Here is an 11,704-nt window from a genome sequence, read left to right on the forward strand (position 1 = left end):
ACCAGAAAGAATTCAAAGGCAGCTTTGTTTAAAGGAAATGTATTAGTCAAGGAAGCTAAAAGACCTCTCTGTTTTGAGGGATGATGTGACTGACAGTTCAATGGTTCCCTAATCTCAGTTATCCTCAATCCCATTAAATTGACCCTGGAAGGGAAATCCTGGTCCATGTTCCAGAAAGAATGCTTTAATGTTCATTGTCACCATCCTGTACACCACTCATTCTAGAATAGTTGCCACTCATGCAACTCAAGCGATTTCTACAATCTTTATGAGTATGAATGCTGGTTTCACTTAGAGAAGTATCACCACCCCCTGATATTATTTGCTCAGAACCCTGTGAATTCAGCCTACTCTTTCTTTGGGGCTTTACTTCCAATTAGGTTTAACTGAGTAATTGCCTCTACCTTTATACCGTTGTTCTTTGGTAGGGCAAGTTCACATATTTTGCCCTTAATTAAAGGAAGGGGCAGGAATAACCTAATGAGCACCATTCTTTCCTAGGGCTTGGAAACATGTAAACCAATAAAGTGAAAAAGGTTTTTTGTTTCAAATTCCTTTGAGTTAATGAATACTCTAACTTCTCTTTTCCTTGTCATTGGTGTTGCCATCATTTTTCTTTATAAAGGTTTTCTTATTTTGGCTCATCTAATCTTTTCAGCTCTCAGTGCAAGATCTAAGTGCTGTTCTGACCATTCATACTTGAATATATGTGTCTATATGGAAATTCCTCCATTTATTTTTTGCATTCTTAGGATGTCAGCAGAGAAAAGTAATTTCTGAAACAATTTTAGTTTGGTCTCTTAGGGAGTCCCTCACTGGACAGCCTCTCCAACAATGGGAAGATAAGCAATTGTTTGTGTAACTTAGCTTAAAAGAGGATTCCATAAACATTGTTGGATTAAAGAATGGCTTTCTCCACAGTTTATCCTTCAAAGTATTGGATATTTCTAGGTCCAGGTTTTCCTCCTGAGGGGAATTTATATTTAATGTTCAGGTGTTGAGGTGTTAATAATGGAGAAGTACGGTAAAAAACAATATTCAATAATCCATTGAAATCTAATAGTAAATAGTAAAATTAAACATCAGCAAATACTAAACAGTTTATGCTTATCAATTACAGTAAAGAATTACTAATCTATAATCAATAAAAATAGCAAATCACAATGCATAAAATACCACAAAACATACAAAACCACATTAAAAGGATCAAATTGATACACAGTCTAAGGTTTTCTGGACTCCATTTCATTTGGACTAACAGAGTGAGAAGACGAATAAGTTTGCCAATAGGTTAGGATGATTAGATTATGAAGCAATTGTGCTGTTAAGTATTTCTATTTATCTTCCACAGCATTCCTTCAATGACTAGGTTTGTTGCTTACACACCTTTACCTCTCTTTGTTTTTGTACCAGTTCTCCTGGTATATAAGCAGTGTGTGTTTGAATCTAAGAGTTTTCTGCTAGCATGAATTTGGTTGAAAGTAGAAGTGACTTTCAGTCAAATAGATAAAGTTTATTTTAAAAAAGGACTAAAGACACATCTCAATCGTCCAGTGGATTTTTTAAAGTATCATTTTTAATACAAGTACTTGTATTTGCAAGTACCATCTTAAGGTGAATTCCCCTCTTCTTTCTCAAACTGCAATTGATGCTTGCTGTAACATATCTAAAAGAAAGATTGCAGAATGTAACACATATAATGAATCCACTATGATTTCTCTAATTGGGTGGTAGTCTGAGTAGAAAGGCAAATGTTAGCGGGACTGTTTCGGATGTTACTTTCACCCCATATAGATGTGAGCATTCATCCTGTCAGACCATAGGACAAAAACATTTTTTCTAGTTTCTTTTTTTGTACTTGCTCTTTGTCTTTCCTCTATTTCTCTTAATGTGGAACTAGCTTTTTATGCAAAAACTGATTAGGAGAAGGAGGAGACAAAGATGTATATCTATACAATAACTAAAAAGGTCAGTTATTAAGTGGACACACCAAGTTTGTGTCTGATATAGGTCTGCAAGATCTAAGTGTGGTTCTGACTATTCATACATTGAAGATACGTGTCTATATGGAAATTCATCCATTTCTTTTTCTTTTTCTTTTGCATTGCTAGGATGTCAGCAGAGAAAAGTAATTTCTGAAACAATTTTAATTTGATGTCCTTTACATATACTTATGTGTGCTGTAGTCTGCTTTTCTTAGGAGCCAGTATAGTCCTGAATGTTAGCTTTGGATCAAAGGAGTCTAGCCCAGGCTAGAGTGGAATCAAACATTTCTCCCATTTCAGATCTCTGTTTTGAAAAAAGGATATAGTGTCCCTGAGAACTTGGTCACTATTGTGGGTTTGAACAAGATAAGAATTGTGTAAAACACAGCCGCCATTGGGAGCCATACAAGTACAACAACCCTGTGATAGCAGTTATCACACACTCCATTCACATTTCTCACTATGGCCTGATTCACATGTCTTGCTAAGCTAAACCATGGCTTAACATAAGCATGTGGACTTCTGGGAAGGAAATTACACCTTCTTTGCTCCTTCTCAGTCATTCTGCTGCTGTGCTGAGCTGAGCCGAGCCATAGCTTGGTATAGAGTATCATTGGAAATTGGGATTGTGGTTTATGTCTCTTCAAACTAAACATGAGTTGTAACCAAAGCTTGTCCTATTGCTTATGGCTCATGGTTTGCCTGTCAGAGTTAACCCATGAGCCAGGGTTCAGATGACACTAAACCAAACCATGGCTTTGCTCAGCACAGTGCAACAACAGAATGACTAGGAAGGAGTGAAACAGCTGCAATCTCTTCTCCAGGAGCCCCTGTTCTCTCATGTTCACCATGATGTGCAAACCAGGCCTGTGACAGCAGTAGGAAAATAATTTGCATATCTATTAAGCTTACAATCATAGGAATTTGGGTGTCAAAGAGTGATATGCATCTAATCTAGATCTATTTATGAACCATTCCTGCTGACTAGACCTTTTGGTTGCTCTGATTGATTAACTAGGCTTGTTTTTCTCTTTAAAACTGTTTTTTTAACATTTTGGCATTGTTGTATTGTAAGCTGTTTGTTCTCTCATAGACTGTGAAAGGTGGAATTTCAGAAACACGAATTGAAAAAAGAATTGTCATCACAGGAGATGCAGACATTGATCATGATCAAGTAAGACTTTTAGTTTAGTGACTATTCTTAGTATGTGCACATTGTTTCTGGCATTTTTATCAATGGAGCAGTTGATGGACCAAATATGTAAGATACCTTTGGGGTCTCCAGAGGGATTTGAAAGTTCACCCATGATAAGATTCTAGCCAGATTCTGAACTCTGCCAACCTTCATTGCATAGCTTTCATCCTGTACTGAAGAGACACTGCATTACCCTGGCCTTTGACATCTGAAATACATTTTAAGACCTTCTCTATTCTTTTGTATTGTAAACTGTTTTAACTGGTTTAAATATCATATTTTTAGACTAAAAGCTGCCCTGTGACCTTGTGGTGGGTCAAAAAAAGAATCCAGTAAATAAGCTACAACCTTGTTGCCCTGAATTGATCCAAAAATGTTTCCCTTAATGATAGGTTGCAAGCCTTCATTACTATATGGAAAATAGATGGTAAAGTTAGATCGTGATAGGAAGCAAAATGTTGTTGCCCTAAACTCGATGCAAGATAGTTTGTTCTTTATGCCATCTTTCTTCAGGTTCTGGTACAGGCCATCAGAGAAGCAAAGGAGCAACACCCAGACATGTCTGTGACCAAGGTGGTTGTCCACCAGGAGACTGAGATTGCAGAATAAATAGCAAGACCAGCTACATATATTATCAGGTAGTTTTCTTTCTTTCTTTCTTTCTTTTTTGTTAGCGCTGCTGCATCTTGAAGCGTGGCAAGGTTTTCACCTAAGTCACAACTGAAGGTTCTTTATTTCTAGCAGTTTTCAAGGAAAGCCTTTTCAAAACTTGTGCTTGGTATATTTTGACTCTGTCCTAGCAGGACTTTTAACAGGGAAGGTTCAGCAGCTGGTAGATGAGGGGCCAGGTCTGGACTTTAAATTCCTATTTTGTAAGTCAACACTACAGCCCCAATATAAGACAAAGTGCTTCTATGTGCAAGAGGTCAGCCTGGCTCTGGTTGTAACATTTCAAATCTGCTTGAAAGTTAGCTGCCACTAAGACTAGAGCAATGACACCAAATGCATTGACTTAAATAGGCTGGGCCTGCACAGCATAAAGCCCACAGGCACAATGTGTAACTTCAGCTTTTGTCGCCTTCTAAGGCTTGCTCTCAAACCATTACATGTGGCCCACAGGCCACAAAGTAACTAAGTGAAGGATTTGCTTAAAAAGCTCATGTGCTGTTACAGTTGTTGCTAGAAGAAGTTAACAGGTTCAGAGGTCTGTCCCACAAATGCCGTGACATTGCAATGGTTGCTAATGCAGTCTGAAAGTTCCACTTCCTTCTCCATATGCTGTCATGTATCTTTTAAATACATCACAAGTGTCTGTATTTTATTACCATGGATAGTTAATGTGGTATTAGTGCATGGGCAGTTAATAGACCTCACAGTTGTTTGAGTTTGCAGTCTTGCTGTAGACTTAACTACGATTTTGGGTGCCCATTGCTAGCTAACTGCTTTTTGTGGAACTGAACTCTGAACTCCCTTAGTCCACACACAATCACATACCACCCACATGTAATTTTGAACCTCCAGGCTTGGTAGTTGGATCCTGAATTTAGGAGGGAGAGCCCCATCCTTTTAGCAGCCTTTCATGCCTTGGGGTATTCAGTGTGGCGAGAGCCCTCTCCACAAGTCTTGACACTGCTTGCTCAAGTTTCCCACTGGGTGTTCCCCTTATGTGTTGGGCACATTGCCAACACTCAGAGAAGGTTAGCTTGAGAACTGCACAGCTTTGCCAACTTTATTCCACCAGTGAAATTCAGCTAATAATAATAATAATAATAATAATAATAATAATAATAATAATAAATTATTTATACCCCGCCCATCTGGCTGGGTTTCCCCAGCCACGCTGGGCGGCTTCCAACCGAATATTAAAAACAGTACAGCATCAAACATTAAAAACTTCCCTAAACAGGGCCGCCTTCAGTTGTCTTCTAAATGTAAAATAGTTGTTTATTGCCTTGACATCTGCTGGGAGGGCGTTCCACAGGGCGGGTGCCACTACCGAGAAGGCCCTCTGTCAGCTTACTCTGTCTAGTCACTTTTGATTGGCTGCAGCAGAGCTTATTAAATCTGTGAGTGAACAGGAACTAGGCACTGTAGAAAGAGGCCTCCCAATGCTACATATTCACAGAGCAGGATGCTCAGGTTTGAGGTATGTGTTAATGCACCCAAAACGGTATACCATGGGAACCTGGTTTGTGGAAAAGTGGCATTCGGCAAACTTTTCTGGACTGTGCATATTCATTGCAAGACAGGAAATGTAAGTACATTTACCGAGGAAGCATCTAGGGCAAGGACCCTAACAAGTTCAAAACAAAAAAATGTGATAATGAGGCAATGATCAAAAACTTATAAAACTAGCATCTGAAAAGCAGATTTAAACTTATGAGTCATTCTCAAGCACTTGAGTAGTATGTGCACAGAATATAACAAAGGATACATGGTAGCTTGGCTTCATTACTACTTCTGATGGAGTGGATGGGACTAATTCTCATCTCTGTGTGTGTATTTTGGTGCTGATACCTAAATACACAGACCTCTTGCCATGTGTGAAAGGTGTGTGCATATGGGCAGGAAGATACAGACAATTTACCAGCAGATGTTTCAGAATTTCATACTTGTTTTCTACTGATTGGTAATTTAGCATAAATTTGTATTTCCCTAGGCGATGTCTGTTTCAGTCTGCGAAGGCCACCCGAAATATACCAGCAAAACTACAAGGAAGCTACCTTGGAGCACCATGACCTCAAACTTGCCAGATTTACTCTCAGTCAAACATTCAATCATTTATTACTAGGAATTTGTGCTTTTTGATGTTTACTTGGGATTCTCCTTAACACAGTGGATCCTTTTTGATTATCATTTTTATATTGTGACCGACAGTATGCCATACTTTTCACAGTACTGATTTTTTTTTTACAGTTTTGCGATCCCCCCCCTTTTTGCATTTTTTGCATTTCCTTTCCCACCACCTTTTCTGGATCTGTATTATGAAGTCAGAGGCCCCCACAAAAAGAACATGTAGAGCTTATCGAAAGTGATTGCCTTTGATTGAACTGCATTGCCCTTCCTCCTCCTTTTCCTCCTCAGTTTGTATTCTCACAAAACTTCAAACATGTTGTAGTGTAGGGGTCTCAATGACCTAGAAGTGACCCCTCTTGCCTGAGAAGTCAGCAAAACACTTGTGCAATGCTTTGTCTTGGCTCTTGTGGATCTGAGATATATTCAGAGTTTCCTAATCACAGCTATTTTATATATGCCAGGTGCAAATGTGCCTGCCCTCTTTTCCTCTGGATTTCCCTTGCTTTTGTTGGTTTGTCAGCCCCTTAGATGCTTGAATATAGCAGGAGGTTGTGGTATTTGCACAGGAATTTCAGTAGTAGTCTAGGTTCAGGAATGATGGAAATTGCTTCACCTTTTATACTGTGAATTCTAGAGGTTTTAATCAATTGTGACAAGGCACCATGTTTTTCCAGCTCTCTCCTTTTTTCTTTTTTGCACTCCTTGGAATACTAAATCTCTTGTAAATTCTATCTCCTATCCCCCCCTTTTGTTCTCCATTAAATTAAGCCTATTAGAATTGTGTGTTTAAGAGGTGTGGGCTCTACATGCTACGAAATAGGCTGTAATTTGCAACAATAGGGTGGGATGTTCATTTCTTTTCTTTTTTCTCCTTCCCAATTGTTTGTGTTTTGAGTTTTTGTGGTTTTGATAGCATAGTTTTAAAATCATATTGGTTTTTAAAGCGCTATTTAATCTTGACACACTGGCAACATATCACAGGAAGGGATAAATGAAGCACAAGTCATCCCTTAGAGACAATCCAGCATTCCTAAATCTGTATTCTTTAAGCAGGCAATTACAAAGGCATCATCAGTATTGTAGATTGTTTCCAATGATTGCTGTTAAAAACTAAGCCTGTACATGTTGCGAGTCACTTAATGCTCCTTATAAGACAATATAATAGTTCTTCTTGGGCACAGTCCATAGAGCATACTACTGTTGCACCTCCTTCCTTTGAGTCATTGAGGTCATACAAAACTTATTGCATAAGGATGCTGAAATGCAATGGTGGCTGCTCCGTTGCTACCCTGCTAAATGAAATAACAAACCCCAGGATTGGCTGCAGTTCTCAGGATCTTAACCTAGGTGTGTTCTGATTGGCTATCACAAGAGAATGTTGAATGCCATAAAAAAAGGATCCAAATCAGAACAAGAGCAGATTTCTCTGTGTGGGTTTGTTTTTACCCAAAATAACTTTATCTCCTTATCACTTTAAAAGTACATTTTTAAAACAAACAAGGTAGTTGGTATCAGTACTCTTAACTGGGAAGCAGTTTCATTTCCTTTAAATGTTTTCCCTATGTAGGAAGAATGAGAGGGTTCCAAATTGGGATGCAACATGTTCTTCACAAATAGGATGAACTTCCTCTCCATGCTTAGTTGAAAGATTTCCTTGGCAACACTAAAAACTGCAGGCTTGTTCTTTCCTTCCAGCAGCATGTGAAAGTTCTGTAGAATTGTGATTTTCTGAGAGGTATGAAGTGCACCACCTAATAGCTGAGGGATGGGATGTGGGCTGATTCTGTCATTTAAGTGAAGAGGAATGATTTCTGCTGTTTAAAGAAAATTTACAGAAAACAAGGACACACATTTAAAATAATCTTATTTCAGTGAAAACAAGCAGTTGTGTGGAAGCTATATTATCATACCGCATCTTTACTTTCCCCCTCAGATTTGAGTAGGTTTCAGTTAGAGAGTTAATACAGTCTTATTTAGAGTTTGAAAGCATTATGGACATGTAAGAGTTTAGCACTGCTCAATCAGCTTTGCTCCAATGTGCTCTGGAGTCCCGTCAGCCACAACAAGCCTACAGGGGTTGCCATCTGATGCACTTAGCCGGGAGTAAAGCCCAACTGGAAACAATAGACTTCCTTCCAAGTGAACAAACTTGGGCTGTAATACTATTTGTGGGTTTCTATATGCCCTTTTCTTTACAAATAGAACTAATGGGCTACCTTCCTAAAAATCTTAGACTGAATTTTTCTTTAAAAAAATAACAAATCAACCCATAGCACTTAAAAATGTATTTATTGTGGAAGACAATTTTGGTTGTGTCACTTTCTTTGTGCGTAATTCTTCTGCAGCTTCCTTTTCCTCTGCTATTAAAAGCTTTACACACCAGCTATAAGATAGCTCCATAATTCTAAAGAAGGCATCTTTATCAAATCTCAAACCTTACTACAAGTGCAGCGCTGTTACACATTTATTAATGGAATTATTGCTTTTCAATAGGTTATTTGAAGGTATGTCTTGTCCTTCCTTGAGCATGATTTTTAACTTTTTGTATCCTGGTGAAGTCCTGTTCTGTTTTAAAACTCTACTTTCAGACACTTCTTTTGCATGAAGTTTAGATTTCCCATTAAACAGGAATTTATTCTTATCTAATCAGGGGCATGCTTCTCAGATTGTCCCTTTTCCTGACCACTGACCCACCTATTGCTTTTCCAGTTTAAGAGCTCTCCACCCCTTGTGTGGCTCCCAAATCCACCCATGCAGGAACCTCATCCAGCAGACACGTTGCCCCTCCCACTGGGGGGTGATTCAGACTTTCCATACACCCCCAATGCTCTCCTGTCCTATGTGGACATCTGACATTAACATCTTTTGCACATCCCCATCTTTCCCTCCAGGGTGTAAGTATTTAGCATTGCTTAAAAATCCACTCAAATCTCAATCATTCAGAATCATAAGGGAAGAAAGCAAGTGAGAGAAACAATCCTAGGAGGAGACAAATGCAAACGGGCAGACATAACTCTGAAGGTAAATTATTAAGTAAATAACTCATTGAGGGTCACCCAAGTTTCTTTTTGAAATAGTTTTTTAATCCATCACATATCCTCTTGGCAAAAGTCTAAGGCATTTAGGACTAACAGCCTTAGGTGATAGAATTTGGTCTTGCTTTGTCTGATGAATAGTAAGCTTTCCATCTCCAACAGAAGATCCTTTACCTTCCTTTAGGTTCAATCAAGACAGTATGTTCTCTGCACAAAACGGAAGAAAAAAGTCTGCACTGAAGTAACCCAATTCTGTGGCAAGAAATGCTGAATTCCGCTACTTGTATAAATTATGCAAATCAAGCAGATTCATATTACCTTTGTGCCATGTATTTTGCCATTTACTCTCACACTATATAATTTCTGCTTCTGATCATTGTAGGGAGAGAAGCACAATGCTTTTACAAGGTACTCCCTTCTTTAATGACTAGAAAACCTATTCAACGATTCCCCCGGTTTCTAGATTTCAGCAGACATTACCCGCACACTTGTAAACTTAGCGTTAATAAATCCAGAAGCTTGCTTTAAAAAATAAAAAATACATTTTTATTGGGCTTCTTAGAAAGCTAAATCACAACAATCCCCCCCCCCACAGCCTTCAATATGCTACCTTGGCTATAGGGAAAACTTTTTCTTTAGCGTCTGGGCTTAAAAATAGCCACTGACATGATTACCTGTGGTAAGGAAGGAGCACCTGGCTACCAGGCAGAGAGTACCCTTTGTCAATAGACAAAGTTGGTTCTTTTCCATTTCAGGCTGCTTATGTGCCATAAGTAACCCACATACGCATGGGCAGACAGACTAGTGGAAACAAAACAAATTTCTTTTGAACTATACTTGCTGAGCTGGCTTACCTTTTCAAGCTGGGTGCTGAGAAGGCCACTTAGAACCAGGATGAGGAATCGGTGGCCCTCAAGATGCTGTTGGACTCCAACTCACATCAGCCCCAGCCAGCATAGCCAGCGCTCATGGGAATGGTAGTCCAGCAACTTCTGGAGGGCCACAGGTTCCCTATCCCTCATTTAGGACTGAGATACCAGAGATGCATCCCTCTGATTTATCTGCCATCAACATGGGGAAATTGCTGTTTCTTGTGAGTGGGCTGCTGGCACCCTCAAACCCACCACCATCACATTAATTGCCTGTAGAATAAATTTGGTTTCTAGAGGTCTTCGGAATTCCTGGGGGCCAGTGCTACCATTAGGGGCAGTAAATGAAATATGGTCTATTTATTTATATGCTGAGATTGCAATATGTTCCCAGTAACTTCCTCCCTCATCTATGAGATTATCCGGAAACTGTCTTAACTGTATAGTAAATGAAAGCTATTTATGTATGAATGTGTGTACAGAAGGAAGGGCAGCAGGATGGTAATCTATACTGACCAAATTGGGAATAAAAAAAATTGCAACTTCACTTGCCAGACAGAAGTGGGCAACCAGCAATTAAAAGTTTTCTGGGTTTTATTTGGGGGAGTGTTCATAATCTGTGCTTTGCCATTTTCCAATAATGGACAATTAAATATTTGTGTTCTGACAGGGTTTTTGTTTTTTTACACATTCAGTCACAAATTATTTCACTGCAGATATGAAGGAGCTTTGTAAAAAATTTAAGACAATGGTGAATTGTATAGAATAGCCGATTATTACTTTCTTTGGGGGTGGGAGATAGGAACAGAGGAAAAAAAAGTAAATCTTTATAGCTTAAGTAGCTGTTATTTTGAACTTTTGTAGTCAAAGGGAAAGTAGATGTAGCATTTAGACGTGTTCAATCTTGCTACTTGCATTGCATTTTTTTCAATAAATTTTCAAATAAAAGATGGCATTTCTGGTTCTTCTTTGAAGCTCTACTTTGCCAGCACATTCTGAACTCTTAAATATTGTTGCATCTTAATTATTTTAGTTTATCTGCACATACAGCTTGAGCAAGGGTGTTTGCTGATAGCACTGTAATAAAGACTGAGAATTCTTGGAAGTTGGATACATCCAATTCCTGGGTCAACATGGTAGATTTAAGATCCTTTATGGTATAATATATTTATTTTAAAATAAATATTGCTTGGAGACATTTTAGGTAACAAGCAACTAATAATATTATAAATAAATGAGTGGTACCAGTGCATGATGCCACAGGTCATGCAGTAGTAGCAGTCATCATTTATGCAGCTGCATAATAATCATGAGAAACCTGCTGCTGGATTGGTCCGAAGGCCTATCTAGTCCAGCATCCTGTTCTCACAGTGGCCAACCAGATGACCATGGGAAGCTTGCAAGCGGAACCTGAGCACAACAGTGCTCTCCCAGTTGCTGCAGTTGAAAATCATTGTTTTAAGGAATCTCGCTCCCTTTAGCAATCACTCTGTTGAATGATGTTTCCTGCGCAGACATCAGATTTCATGCACAACCCTGAATCCTGCAGATTAATTCAATGTTGTACACTGCAGGGCCACCTGGGGGAGCACACTGCAAAGTTTGGGATCTATCAAGCAAGATGCTCTGGTTCTTTGCAAACCTGGAAAAGTGCACATATCTCCTCTCCATAGTGCAAAGGGCTCCTGTTGGAGAGCTAAAGCACACCACAATCTAGAAGTCTTTGGTTCCACATTTTGTCTGTCTCTTAACTTTTTGGTGATGTTTTGTCAGGTTTTTTCTCCTAGACTCAAGGGGACCGCTTTTAATACAGCCTGCAAATTA

General features: G+C 39.0%; 1 protein-coding gene across 38 annotated transcripts in view; it reads left to right on the forward strand.

Moving 5' to 3' along the window:
* The window catches only part of EPB41 (erythrocyte membrane protein band 4.1), a 140,099-nt gene extending 129,269 nt beyond the window's left edge, over positions 1 to 10,830 (forward strand). For 37 of the 38 annotated variants that reach the window (XM_088672444.1, XM_088672422.1, XM_088672425.1 and 34 more), the window contains 3 exons: positions 3,079 to 3,159; positions 3,694 to 3,818; positions 5,840 to 10,830. In XM_088672444.1, the coding sequence (XP_088528570.1) occupies positions 3,079 to 3,159; positions 3,694 to 3,789 (177 nt within the window). In that variant the 3' untranslated portion in view covers positions 3,790 to 3,818; positions 5,840 to 10,830. The remainder of the gene's footprint in view (positions 1 to 3,078; positions 3,160 to 3,693; positions 3,819 to 5,839) is intronic. The other variant, XM_088672452.1, reaches the window with a different exon arrangement.
* Positions 10,831 to 11,704: the final 874 nt, after the last annotated feature.

Source organism: Zootoca vivipara, chromosome 6, assembly GCF_965207765.1.
Source record: "Zootoca vivipara chromosome 6, rZooViv2.hap1.1, whole genome shotgun sequence".
Classification (NCBI taxonomy): Eukaryota; Metazoa; Chordata; class Lepidosauria; order Squamata; family Lacertidae; genus Zootoca; species Zootoca vivipara.